Source organism: Cucurbita pepo, chromosome LG14 (assembly GCF_002806865.2).
Source record: "Cucurbita pepo subsp. pepo cultivar mu-cu-16 chromosome LG14, ASM280686v2, whole genome shotgun sequence".
NCBI classification, from domain to species: Eukaryota; Viridiplantae; Streptophyta; class Magnoliopsida; order Cucurbitales; family Cucurbitaceae; genus Cucurbita; species Cucurbita pepo.
The window spans coordinates 6806350-6820284 of NC_036651.1; the positions used below are offsets into that span (position 1 = coordinate 6806350).

A 13935-nucleotide genomic window follows, 5' to 3' on the forward strand; every position below is an offset into this window, starting at 1 on the left:
TTTATTTATTTATTTAATTTTCTCACACAATTTAAAAAATAAAAATAATTTTTTAAATTATCAAAATATAATTTAAATGTTAACAACACTCATAACAGCAAAATAGGAAAATGATATTTATAAATTTAATTTTCAAATATAAAAAACTAAATAAATCCAATTAATTATATTTATAATATCTATACTTGGCTCTTCGATTATCTCTCTCATGATCTACGTGGGCTTGGGCTTGGGCCTGATTACTCTTTTACCCATCATTTTGATTTGGGCTTGGGCCCAGCCTTTCTTTGGACCTTAGGCCCAATTAACTCAATTTATTTGAGCCCAACCCAGTTTACAAATTAATCTAAATTGGACTATAGGCCCAATTACAGTAAATTTAATAATTTGGGGTTTTACTGTAAACGTTGTGCCACTTGAACGGTAATTTCAATTCCATAAATATGAATTTGATTTTCTATTTTTATATGCATCAATGGAGGCTCAAAAACATCTAATAAGAAAAACGAGCAATCGCTAGTTAGCTTTCAGTTTTTGAAATAGAACGGTAGGGGCTAAGGTTCTTCGGACCTTACAACTTGCTTTAAATAGTGTAATTCTGCAGCGTCGTCCAACTTGTTGTCCGCTCCCCTTTACTATATTTACTAGATAGAACCGAACCATATTGAAAAGGTTCCTGAGACACAGCATGGAACAGTTAGAAACAAGGTCCAAAAATGAAGAATAGGGCCGAAAAGCGTTGCGAAAGGGTCGTTTGCTTAATTATCTTATTCTAATTCATAACATATATTATACAATAGAAAGCAAAAACCTTCTCTTTCCGTATGATCTCTTCGAAGGCTTATAGTTTAATTGGTTGAAATATACCGTTCATAACAGTGATATTGTAGGGTATTTTGAAAATACCTGTGACAGATAAAACATATGTGATAAATTAAATACTCCGTGACTTTGACCATACAAAGATAAAGAAAAAATTCCCAAAAATAATAAATAAGATTATGAAATTAGAAATTTCTCTTTAAAAAAATGCAAATGACAAGAATAAAGACACAAGAAATCTAAGCTCAGTCAAATAATGGTACAGTTATTCAACAATACAAGCCATAGTCAAACGGTCAACGGCATACCATTTCAAACTCCCCTAGGATTTTACAAAAAATGTATATATATATTAATGAATAATTATTTTGACCATAATTAATTAATTTTTAAATAAATAATAAATCGTAACAACACTATAAACAGACATGATATTGGAAGCTATCAGTCGAATCAAACGTGTTAAGCATTTCAGTCGTATCAAGATTTTAAATGTTGATATTGACCTAAATGTAACGTTACAAATTTAAAAATATATTGATAAAAATATGAATACAAAATTTCGATCATTCTTTAAAATAAGTATAATATTTTTACTAGATCGATAATTAATAATATTTTAATTATATTACTTTCCATTAAATTTTTAAATTTCACAAATTAAAAAAAAAAATTAAGTTTTTTAATAATACACTAATTTATAGATACAAAATTAAAGAATTAATAATAAATTAAAATGGTAAATGAACAAAAATAAATAAATATTTAATGGAAAAACTGATGGTATAGGAAAGGGATAAATCTAATGAATTCCATCACTTTTCACGTGTCTGTCCCACGTTTTTCACGTTTATATTTTCTCACAAAAATAATTAAAAAAAGAAAAAAAAAAGGGTTAAATTTTGATTAATCAATCTTATTCTTAATTATAATTTTCAATATTAATTATAACTATAATAAATATATAATAAATTTCATAAATATAAATATATAATCTTATTCTTATTGTACTAAAAAAAATAGAACAATTTCACAATTTAAATTTTAGGGAGATTGATAAATTGATTAGCCAAATTATAAGACTAAATTATTAAATAATAAAAATTTAAATTTAATATTAATGAAATTTCCCACCATAAAAGGTGAATTATTATAAATTAAAAAATATAGAGTCACGAAATTGAATAATTATATATTATTAAAAAGAGAGAGAGAAAATTATTTAACCTATTTATTACCTGTTCCTACATTATTTATGGACGGAATTATTTGTATGGGCTCAACAAAGCCCTAATTCCCACGTGCTAAATACCTATGCCCTAACTCCCACGTGCTAAATACCTATTACTCTATTTTATGACAAAACCTGTCTTGTTTTTTTCCATAAATAATTTTTTTCATAAATAGGATATTGAAAATAAACGGTATTGTGAAAATGGGAAAAATAAAATAAATACTATACAATAAGAAGATAAATAAAAATTATGTAATTTATATATATATATATATATATATATATATATATATATATATATATATATATATATGTTTGACAACAAACTCATGAATCATGATGTACGAATTAAATCGCCTACCAACAACGCTTAAATTCTTCACCTTCTTTAAAATTATTATGCAAATTCAAAATAAATAAATAAATTTCAATATTTAATAAAATTATGTGTGTGAATATGCTTGCCTCGGGAATTTCAAGTTGGTTTGCGTTTAAGACGAGCCAAAAGTTGAGGTTTTAATTTGTTAGAAATATTAGATGGATATCGATAGAATTATATTAAATATAAGAATCCTACCACCTTACCACCTCTACGAGACATTGGATGTGATGTCCCACAGTGGTTGGGGAGACGAACAAACCACCATTTCTAAGGATGTGGAAACTTTTCCCTACTAGACGCGTTTTAAAGTATTTAGGGGAAGCCTGAAAGGGAAAGTTCAAAGAGGACAATATCTGCTAGCGGTGGATCTGGGGCGTTACATCGAACCTACCTCATTATCAAATGAATCCTACTAAATGTCGACACGTCTGTCAAAAAGTTACGTAGGTGGTTGCGGGGACTTTAGCGTGTAAAATAGTAATGGTAATAATTATCATAAAGTAAAGGCTATAATAGGATGAGAAATTCCTAGGTGAAAACTCTAAAAACAAATTTATTGTCTTTTAATTTTGGAATTAAAATTTAAAATGAAATTTTATATAAAAAATACAATTTTTGAAAAATATAGTATTTTGGGTTATAAACTCAATTTTTTTTATTAAGTTATAAATTATACATTATATTTTAAATAATAATTCTACAAAAAATTTACAATTAATTTTATGATTTATGAATATATTATATCACACGTTTTAAACCATTATTTAAATTAAAATCCAAATTTTGAATTTGTTACTTTCAAAATATGAATTATAATTTTTTTCAATATTAAATTATAAATCTAATTATTAAACTTTATTTGATTCGGGAATTTTACATAATGATAATCAAATAAATTCTTAAATTTTTCGATTTTGTATCAACTTTTTAAAATAAATTGATCGAGAAGACATACATTTTTTATTTTATGTATCTAACAAAACAATAATCTTTTAGTGTATGTTTAGTAAATTCGTGAATTTTAAAACGTGTCGAGTAGGTCAAATATCTTTCCGTCACCAAATTGAAAAAGTTTCAAAAATTTATTATATAATTTTTTTTGACGAAAAAATAAATAAACTTTAAGTCAAAATTATTAATGAACTATGAAATTTAATATAATGTATTAAAAATAAATAATAATGGAAAACGACAGCCGAAGAAAACGGTATTCATAAAAGCAGCCCAACAGAACTGAACGGTGAACCCAAAATTCTGTTTGAAATTCCGGACGTTGTATATTTACTATTTTACCCTCCTTCCACCAACTCTCTAATGCATCCAAACCGAACAATTTCGTTGATCGGTCCACTCCAACCGGTTACGCCACTTCATTTATTTATTTTATTCGTTTTCTTTATTTTTCTCAATAATTAATAAATTAAGTTACTATTTAATAATAATCTTTCAAGATTTATAAAATAAAATATTGATGATTGATTGTGACTTATGAGGTGTAAATATTAAAAATTAATACATCATTTTGAAATTTTCTACGTGGGAATAGTTTTTGAATTTAAAAATGGAATATAATATAAAATAAAATTGTTTGAAATTATTTTAAGATAATTAAAATATTAAAAAAAAAACTTGTCACATCAAATTTCTTTAAAAACAAGGGCTATAATGCAATTTTCAAAATTATAGGTTCTTAATAATAATAAAAAAAATATATTATTGAATAATAACGTATCCTAACTTAAAATATAATTAAAAAAATTGCATCCTAGTATACTATAAATTAAGACATTGAATTAGTCAATAACCCACCAACCAATAATATAAATAAAGATAAATAGTCGTTAAAATCACTTAATCATGATATTACTATTTTATTATTTATTATTAAATTCTTAAATGTATTAAATTATGTTTTGTGCTCTTTCACGAACTAGTTTAATTAATAAATTTATTTTTAATTAGAAACAGTCAATTATGTCTCTTATGGTGCATCATCTATTGCTCGTTTCTGCAAACGAAAATGTCTCTTATTTAATATACTGGACCTTCGACTAGGGATTCGACTCTTGTCGAATCAAAACCAACCACCCCACTTTAATAATAGGAGAAAGAAAAAGGCTCGTACAGTTGGTTAGTATTCTTTGTATTTGGTCAAGCTTCAGAACCATTCACGTGTTGGTTAGTGTTCTTTGTATTTTTCTGAATTATGCTCGAGTTGACTATAATCATAATACTTGAATCGTTCGGGTCATGAAAATGGAGATCACATCCTTTCACCCTCTACCCTTCTTCTACGTCTCAATTTCTTAAAATTTTGAAATGGGTTTTTTTAAAGAAAATGTAAATGAAATTAAATATATATATATATATATAGCCATCGTGGAGTGCAAGTTGAGGATGACGTCATACATCGTAGAAGGCAACGGTTGAAAAGGTAGGTGAGATTCGTTTCTGTGCCGTCGGATCTCCCACCGCTGTGCCAAAAGGATTCCACGTTACATTTTGGATTTAATAATTGGCTAAATTAAAATATTTATTTGGTTGCTATATACGTGAAAAAAAATTGTTTTTAAATTGGTTATTTTTCGATGATTTCAAAGAAATTGATTTGAGTTTTTTCTTTTTTTCTTTTTATCTAATGTTTAAAAATATTAAATAATAATAATAAATAAGTGAAGGAAACTTAAAAAAGAAAAAAAATTAAAATTGTATTTAAGAAGTACGAAATAAAAAAAAGAAAATATAACGACCCATACTCAGAATTTGACACTTGATAACCCGACATTTTCTTGTTGTTGGATGATGGAAGTCCCACATCGGCTAATTTAGGGAATGATCATGAGTTTTATAAGTGAGAATACTAACTCCATTGGCGTAAGACCTTTTGGGGAAGCCCAAAGCAAAGTCATGAGAGCTTGTGCTCAAAGTGGACAATATCATACCATTGTGGAGAGTCGTGTTAGACGAACACGACATTTTAAAACGTGTTAATCTACGTAGTTTTAGTTATATTTTTAAAATGTGTTAATCTACGTATTATTTATGACTATTATTGTAAATGTTAATTAGTTAGTTATGTTAGATATATTGAGATGGATTGTGACATTTTATTGACGACATTTAGACATTTTTCTTAATCAACTTGATTTGATGTTGCCATTAAGTTCAAACGTTTTTATTATTGAATTAGGACATTTCTGTGCAGATAATGAACTTTCTGCTAAAAACGTTAGAGGCAATTTTTTTTTATCTAAAATAAAAATACAGATGAATACAATTTTAGTCACTAAATTTTCAATTTTGTGTTTAATAAATTATTGATTAAGTAAGTTTTATATTTAATTAAATTTTAAATTTTAACTTTATGTCTAATTAAATCCTCACCTTTCTCATGGTATTATTTTATTTGATTATTTTATAAATTAAATGTCCAGCTGGTCTTAAATAATGCAAGAATGAATCATACCTTATTTAAATATTTCAAATGGTTTGTATTATTAATTATATAACTATATGGTATTGAAACATTAATAAATTTTCTACAACTATATAAAATAAAATAAAATAAATATCAAGATTAAATTTGTTTTAGATATTTTTTTAATAGAATCTCGCCTTCATGTTTTTTGCCAACGTGGCATTGAATAAATCATTATTTTAAATATTCTATTTCTTTCCTTATTTTTTTTAAAAATAAATTATATAACTATACGGTATTTTATCATTTTTTTTCTTCTCTAAATGCATCATAAATATCCATAAATAATTATAACATAAGTTTTTTTTTTAAAAAAATATTTTATTTAAAAAATTGATTTTCTTGTAATTTTACTTTATGTTAAAATAATATATTAATTTGATGTATACTTTATATATATATATATATATATATATATAATAGTATATTTTTAGTTTAAAAATAAAATGTATTTTTTTCGATTATTAATAACTAAATGGATAATTTTTCTATATTCTAAATATTTTTTTTATATAAAATTACTTATATTAAATATTATTGGAATAATTTAACGAATAATTTTCTATATATCACTAAATATCTCTTTAATTTGATATGAAATAAAAACATAATTAAAATGAATGAGGTTATTATAATTTATTATTTATTAATATTAAAATAATAATGAAGACTTAGTCTAATATTTATTAAAAATACATAAAATAATAAATATATTTTAACCTTTTTTTTGGGATTCATTGTTTTTAGTTGACTTGGAAAGTCAAAAATAATTTAATGGCAAAGAAAGTAAATAAAAGGAAAACGGAGGGGTAAAAGGGGAATTTAATCTCTAGTTTTACAAATATTTGGCAGGAAGCTCATGTAGACTGCATTCTATTTAAGATCCGCCCCCATGTGAGCCTCACCATCTTTCTCTGCTACTTTCAAGGATTTCCTCTCTCCTCTCTCAAATTTTCTCTCTCCACTTCTTCGTTTTCACAGCAGAATCAGGTGGAGAGGAGAGTTTCATAGCATACTTTGGTTCTGTATTGCATTGGATCGGTTTTATTTTGAATTGAAGGCAAAAACCGGCTCTGGAAATGGCTAAGAATGTTGGAATTCTCGCTATTGATATCTACTTCCCTCCTACCTACATTCAGCAGGTGAGGATCTCTCAGTTTGAACTCGTTTTTAGCTTTTGTGTACTGTAGGTTGCTTTGCGGCTTGGTTTTGGATTGTATTTTGGTAGTGTTTAGAGAAATCGGTGAAGTGAGGGTAGCATTTTGTTCTTGTTCTTGTTTCGTTGAATTTGCTTTTGAATTTTGTGTTTCTTGCAAGTAATTTTGAAATTGTAGTGTTCTTCGCGATCTTAGATGATTGTTCTGTTTTTTTTTTTTCCTTTCGTTTTTTGGAATGTTTCAAATTGTTCCCCCTTTTCTTGTTTAGTTGTTTGCGATCGACGATTGATTTTGAGTTATGCATTTTCACATTTATGATTATAATGTCTGTTTGTGTGTGTGGATGAGTTGGGTCCACTCCAGCTTTTGAGCACATTTCTGGGCTGAGGGCCTACTCAGCTGTTTGGTGGCAGCTTTTGAGCTCAAATTTAGCACACATCATGTGCATGTTGTTTTTCTTTAATCGTTCTCTTAGTTGTTCTTGTTGGATCTGCATCAAGTTTTGAAAGAGAAAAGCGATTTGACATGGTTGTAGTATGAATAAAGAATTGCATCTCTTTGCATCTCTAAGTCTCACTATTTGTTCTTGCACTTACATGAATGCTTGCTACTGAAATTAATATGCCGCCTGCTTTGGCAACATAGGAAGCATTGGAAGCTCATGATGGTGCAAGCAAGGGGAAATACACTATTGGGCTTGGACAGGATTGCATGGCGTTCTGTACTGAGGTTGAAGACGTCATCTCAATGAGGTAGTGACCATATTTCATCCTGTTTTGCTAATTCTTTTGTTGGGCTAAAATCTTTGTGGCTCAGTATATGGACACAGCCGTTAGCTTCAATATCTTTATTCTGTATTTCAAAGAATCTTCTTAACATCAAAGTTCTTGGATTTTCAGCTTGACAGTTGTCACTTCCCTCCTTGAAAAGTATGGAATTGATCCAAAACAAATTGGCCGGCTAGAAGTTGGCAGTGAGACTGTTATAGATAAAAGCAAATCAATTAAGACTTTCCTGATGCAAATATTTGAGGTAAAAATTTTGAGTACTTCTGTGATGGACTTTATTTTCTCTGATAAAATAGTTGAATGAAGTATATTGTTGATCTGAACCAATTGTTCTATTTTTTTTAGTACAATAAGGGCCGATCCAGTTTGCAGATTGAAAGTTATCTTAAATAATTGTGATGATTTTCATTAGTGGATTGGTTCATTAACTTTAAAGTTCATTTAGAGAAGCTAAATCATCTAGGAGTCTTGTAAACAAATATTTTTCTATTCCAAAAGTTTCCTTTTTCTTTTTTAGTAGTTAATTTATTGATTATAAAAGAGGAGTATGGATCACTAACGTTACTTATTTTATATTTAAGCTCGATAATACTTAAATAGATAACATACGTACATATATATATATTGAAGCTGCGTAGGTCTTTTGGTACTTTTGAGGATGCAAATCTCAACTTTTGTCTGCTGATCTGTTTGGATGCAATCCTTTTCTTGATATAATAAATATTGGTTCATACTGAATGTTCTTATCTTGTCATATATGCAGAAACATGGAAACACCGACATTGAAGGTGTTGATTCAACGAATGCGTGCTATGGGGGTACAGCTGCCCTATTCAACTGTGTCAATTGGGTTGAGAGCAGCTCCTGGGATGGGCGTTATGGTCTTGTGGTGTGCACAGATAGTGCGGTATGGTATAATCTGGCCTATCTTATCATTATATTTGAATTAGCTTTGGTGTATATCTATAATATTGCAAAATAGAAGATAAGAAATCTTTGACTTTGTTCTGTTGAAATCGGCATTACTGACTTGTCTATTATGTTAGGTGTATGCTGAAGGACCTGCTCGTCCTACTGGTGGGGCTGCAGCAATTGCCATGCTGGTAGGACCTGATGCTCCTATTGGTTTTGAAAGCAAGTTGAGGGGAAGCCATATGTCTCACGTTTATGATTTTTACAAGCCTAATTTAGCGAGCGAATACCCGGTAATCTTTAACAGAATAAATTGCAATTCATTGGTTATTTCCAGCTTTTTGAAGAATTTATGGCATTTATTTAGTTTCTTGCTACAGCTAGTGAGTGATCTGTAATGAAATGCTTGCAGGTTGTTGATGGTAAACTCTCTCAAACCTGTTACCTCATGGCCTTGGATTCTTGCTACAAACAATTATGTCACAAGTAAGTTCATATTTCAAATAAATAAATCTTCCTATATGTATTTTATCTTTACCTGACATTGCACTTTTATTAGGTATGAGAAACTGGAGGGCAAGCAATTTTCCATTTCTGATGCTGACTATTTTGTATTTCATTCTCCCTATAACAAGGTAACATATGTCATAAATTGATTAAGGCTAATCTTATCACTGAAATCTCTGGATAACTTATTTGGGTATTTATGTGAGCAGCTTGTGCAGAAGAGCTTTGCTCGATTGCTCTTTAACGATTTCATGAGAAATGCCAGGTAAACGTGCTACCTCTGCTCAAATTCGAAACATCTGGTTGTTTCTGGTGGTTTTGTGGGTGTTAAAGTTTTTTCTGCTTTTCACAGCTCAATAGATGAAGTTGCTAAAGAAAAGCTGGCCCCGTTTTCAACCTTGTCGAACGACGAAACTTACCAGAGTCGGGATCTCGAAAAGGTCTTATACCTTTTAGCTGGTCATTTAGTCATCACTTTTTATTTACTAATATAATGGATTTGCAGATAACTCAACAACTTGCGAAGCCTCTTTATGATGCAAAGGTGCAACCCTCTACTTTAATACCAAAGCAAGTCGGAAATATGTATACTGCCTCTCTTTATGCAGCATTTATATCACTTCTTCACAACAAGAATAACTCACTGGTATACATTTTTCTCATTTACCTATATTATACACATCTGGCTGCTCTGCTTTCACCTGTCTAAATGGGTTGTTTCCATACCAGACAGGAAATCGGGTTGTATTGTTCTCTTATGGAAGTGGCTCAACTGCAACGATGTTCTCATTGAAGCTCAATGAAGGTCAAGCTCCCTTTAGTTTGTCCAACATTTCAGCTATCTTGAACGTGGATAAAAAGTTGAAATCGAGGCATGAGGTAATTATTTCTCTCTGAAGTTTACCATGAACTTAACTATAGATCATCTGAACAATTGTCTCGAATGTTATTGAACTAGAACTTAATTTAAGCCAACGTTACAATGGCATTTTTAGCCTGAACTGTAATGTCCTAAGCCCACCGCTCGCAGATATTGTTCTCTTTGGTCTTTCCCTCTTGGACTTCCCCTCAAAGATTTTAAAACATGACTGCTATAGAGAGGTTTCCACACTGTTATAAAAATGTTTCGTTTTCCTCCCCAACTGATGTGGGACCTCACAATCCACCCTCCTTCAGAGCCCAACGTCCTCGCTAGCACTCGTACCCTTCTCCAATCGATGTGGGACCCCTCAATCCACCCTCTTTTGGGACCCAGCGTCCTTGCTGGCACACCGCCTCGTGTCCACCCTCCTTTGGGGTTCAGCCTCCTCGCTGGCACATTGACTGGTGTCTAGCTCTAATACCATTTGTAACGCCTAAAGCCCACACTATGTCCTCTTTGGGCTTTCTCTTTCGGGCTTCCCCTCAAGATTTTTAAAACACGTCTCCTAGGGAGAGGTTTTAACACCCTTATAAAGAATGTTTCGTTCTCCTCCCCAACCAATGTGGGATCTCACATGAATGATACCTATCCAATCGTCTTGAGAGTTCAAACTTTGGACAAACATTTGGTATCCTAGAATGTATGATGTTGATATCAAGTAGGAATGGTTAAATCACCACTAAGATCAATAAACCTTCATAGATCTGTGGTTCTAAAGAGCATTTTTTATGGTTGTGCACGGTTATACTTGAGAAAGTCAAACATTAAGATACTTTAATATTAATCCATGGATTCGGACATTTAATTTTCGTGCAGCTGGTACCGGAGAAATTTGTCGAAATAATGCAGCTGATGGAGCATCGTTACGGGGCTAAGGACTTCGTGACGAGCAAGGACTGCAGCTTGCTACCAGCAGGCTCCTACTATCTCACTGAAGTTGATTCGTTATACAGGAGATTCTACGCGAAGAAGGATGGGGAAAGTGAAAAAATGGAGAACGGTGTGGTTGCTAATGGGCACTGAAATAAAGTTGAGAATAAAGAATTTTTCTTAGCACAAGTTGTTCAGAAGCTAGAGAAGAAGGCAGTACGATGAGAGCGGGTAGTTGTATGTTGTTTTGTTTTTCCTTGATGTTAGGAAAATTGTCTGAATAATGAGTTGGTTTTATTTATTCACAAGATACCATGTAATGTTGTTGGTTGTGATGATGTTATTAATGTAGACTCCTTCCCCTCTTTCTCTCTTCCATTGCTAACTATCATTACATTTGTTTCTTCATCTCTCTTCAAATTTTCAAATTAGGCCTCTGTTCTTGTGTGGCTAGTAGTTCAAGCCTACCGGGAGCATTGCCTTGCCTTTATCTGAAAAATGTTGTCTGTTCTCTAGTAGTGACGTCCAACCGCACAAACAACATATCTTATGTGTTTGTGTTTGACGAGTGGGATGGAGAAAGACATAATTTACCACTAAAGAATTCATAATCGAAAATATACTACTTGCTTAGTGTGTAAATACATGTTAAAGTTCCTAAGAGCGACTTATGGATTCATCAAGAGGAGAAACACGGGATGAATCCATAAGTCACTCTTCGAAAGAAACTTTGAGCTAGTAGGATACTTGCCATTGTGATTTTTTTATGAAAAATTATGTATTTATCTGTCCCATAACGACCCTCTACGTTTTCATTATTTTAAATGAGCTCTTATTATAAATGCAACATTAATTACTTATTTATTAACTCTGAAGGAAAAAAAAAAAAAAAAACAATGTTACAAAGAGAGCATTAACAAAAATGAGTCAGGCTATCATAAAAGTATATATATGGTAACACAATATAAGCAACATCCTTAAATATTTGGTTACAAATTAATTTTAATCATCCAAATCTTTGGAGCATATAGTTGGGATGATCCACATGGGACTCAGGTAAATTTTTTTGTGCAGGATCTGCTATGTAATGGTCTTCAAAGCTTCCATATTCGAAGTTGAATACACCTAAATCTTGAGTTCCATCTAATTTCCCAACAACAAGATTAACGTACCGATTATCGGTGAAATATATACGGTTTGGTAAACATCCAGCAAATTCTTTAGTTGAAACACAAATGGACTGAGAGTCGCCAATAAAAATAGCATCACCATCTAAGCTCTTCACCTCTACCGCCCTTCGCATCTCATCTTCATTCTCATGGATAAGTTTGTAAACTTCAAAGTCCACCGTCTCGAATTGTTCTTCTCCAGAGTCTAATATCCTCAAAACAACCAAAAGCTCTCCTTTGGAAGACTCTGTAATATACGACGTAACCATGTGCCCCATTTCTATTGTGTGGACCATCTCTACAGATATACAAATAGATGAACTTTCATCCTCACTATTTTCAACTTCAACTTTCCAAACATTCAAGTAGTATTCTGTAGCATATAAAGTATCACCACAAATATTAATATCATTAAAAGGAATGTTTGGTGTTGGGTAGTAATACGTCCAAGTTTTATCATTTGCTCTTATCAGACACAATCTTTTGTATGTACCAAAGATAGCTACAACCATGTAATCGTTTGGATATAACGATGGATCTTTGGTTAGTATTGCTTTAATTATGTGGCCTGGAATCCACTCAATGTCATCATATGTAGCAACTGGAGGAAGATAAATCACAGTCCCAGAAAAAGGGTTGAATAAAACGATACCGAATGTCTCATCACGCATGATCAACCAACCGAAAGAGGAACCACAACACCTTTTGTTGAAGCAAAATTTGAAGTCAACCGGGCGAACTATGTTCCTAGTGAGATCGTATAAGCAATGTTGCTTTTCAAGACCATCCTCCGAGGGAACAATGAGCATCGGCAGTTGAGGAACCTTGGAGGCAATTATGGATCGTTGGGGTTTGTGGCGTAATGCAAGAAAATACCAAGACTTACATACCAAGCTGAATTGGAGATAATCGTAGAGAGACACCATTTTGTTGAGAATCACACCAAGAACATCGTAGTCAAGTGTTGTCCAATCTCGAGATTTTGAATTTTCCATGGTTTCTCTTCTTTGTTTTGTACCTTTGCTGTACCAAATCACAAATGATATAATTAGAAATAAAATTGTATTATGACCTATTTTCTAAAATATGTTTGGAGATTAAATAAATTTCTCCAAACAATATGTCAATTAATTCAAAACAAATAAATTTTATAGCATGTTTTAATTATTTTCCTACATTTTCTTAATCATAATTACTCTCCCTATACATTCATATGTTATTATTAACTTGCTTTACATAATATATTTATAGATTTAATTAAATAAAGGATAAAATGTTCATAAAAACAATAATTATTTATCTAACACGTAGGTTCTGAAGTCTTATACAACATGATATAAAAGAAACTAAAAAAAGATATAAAAGAAATTAAACTAGTATAAAGTGTGATTTTTTTTGTAACGAAAATAAAAATAATATAAAAGAAACTAAAAAATAATAAAAAGGAAAATAATTTCAGCTGAAATTATTTTAACTGGGTCGAATCTTTAACTTTGTTAAAAAAATTAAAAAAATAATAAAAAAAAGAAAATAATTTTAGGTCGAATTTTTTAGCTGGGGTCAAATTTTTTCAAATTATTTATCCAAGTCTTGAGGTCTTAATACAATAAAATAATATAAAAGAAATTAAATGTAGCTAANTAGATTTCACTCGTACTAATCATGTCAAGCTTTAAAAAAAATAAAATTTAATA

The 13935-nt window shown here is 30.5% G+C and overlaps 2 protein-coding genes across 2 annotated transcripts; one reads left to right on the forward strand and one right to left on the reverse strand.

The window, feature by feature from the left end:
- Positions 1-6805: 6805 nt before the first annotated feature.
- Positions 6806-11450, forward strand: LOC111810694 (hydroxymethylglutaryl-CoA synthase-like). Its single transcript, XM_023697445.1, has 12 exons — positions 6806-7058; positions 7719-7825; positions 7973-8105; positions 8625-8768; positions 8908-9066; positions 9186-9259; positions 9333-9408; positions 9490-9545; positions 9633-9720; positions 9786-9926; positions 10010-10159; positions 11019-11450. The coding sequence occupies exons 1-12, from the start codon at positions 6996-6998 to the stop codon at positions 11223-11225; spliced, it is 1398 nt and encodes a 465-aa protein (XP_023553213.1). The 5' UTR covers positions 6806-6995; the 3' UTR covers positions 11226-11450.
- A 628-nt stretch (positions 11451-12078) lies between these two features.
- Positions 12079-13236, reverse strand: LOC111810481 (probable F-box protein At1g44080). Its single transcript, XM_023697187.1, has one exon. The coding sequence runs from the start codon at positions 13234-13236 to the stop codon at positions 12079-12081; it is 1158 nt and encodes a 385-aa protein (XP_023552955.1).
- Between the last annotated feature and the right edge of the window lie 699 nt (positions 13237-13935).

Excerpts from the sequence above, each read along its gene's own strand:
- LOC111810694 (XM_023697445.1), top strand. The coding sequence starts at position 6,996 with ATGGCTAAGAATGTTGGAATTCTCGCTATTGATATCTACTTCCCTCCT. Across the intron at positions 8,106-8,624 it reads TCCTGATGCAAATATTTGAG|AAACATGGAAACACCGACAT; the intron begins GTAAAAATTTTG and ends TCATATATGCAG. Across the intron at positions 9,067-9,185 it reads ATTTAGCGAGCGAATACCCG|GTTGTTGATGGTAAACTCTC; the intron begins GTAATCTTTAAC and ends AAATGCTTGCAG.
- LOC111810481 (XM_023697187.1), bottom strand. The coding sequence starts at position 13,236 with ATGGAAAATTCAAAATCTCGAGATTGGACAACACTTGACTACGATGTT.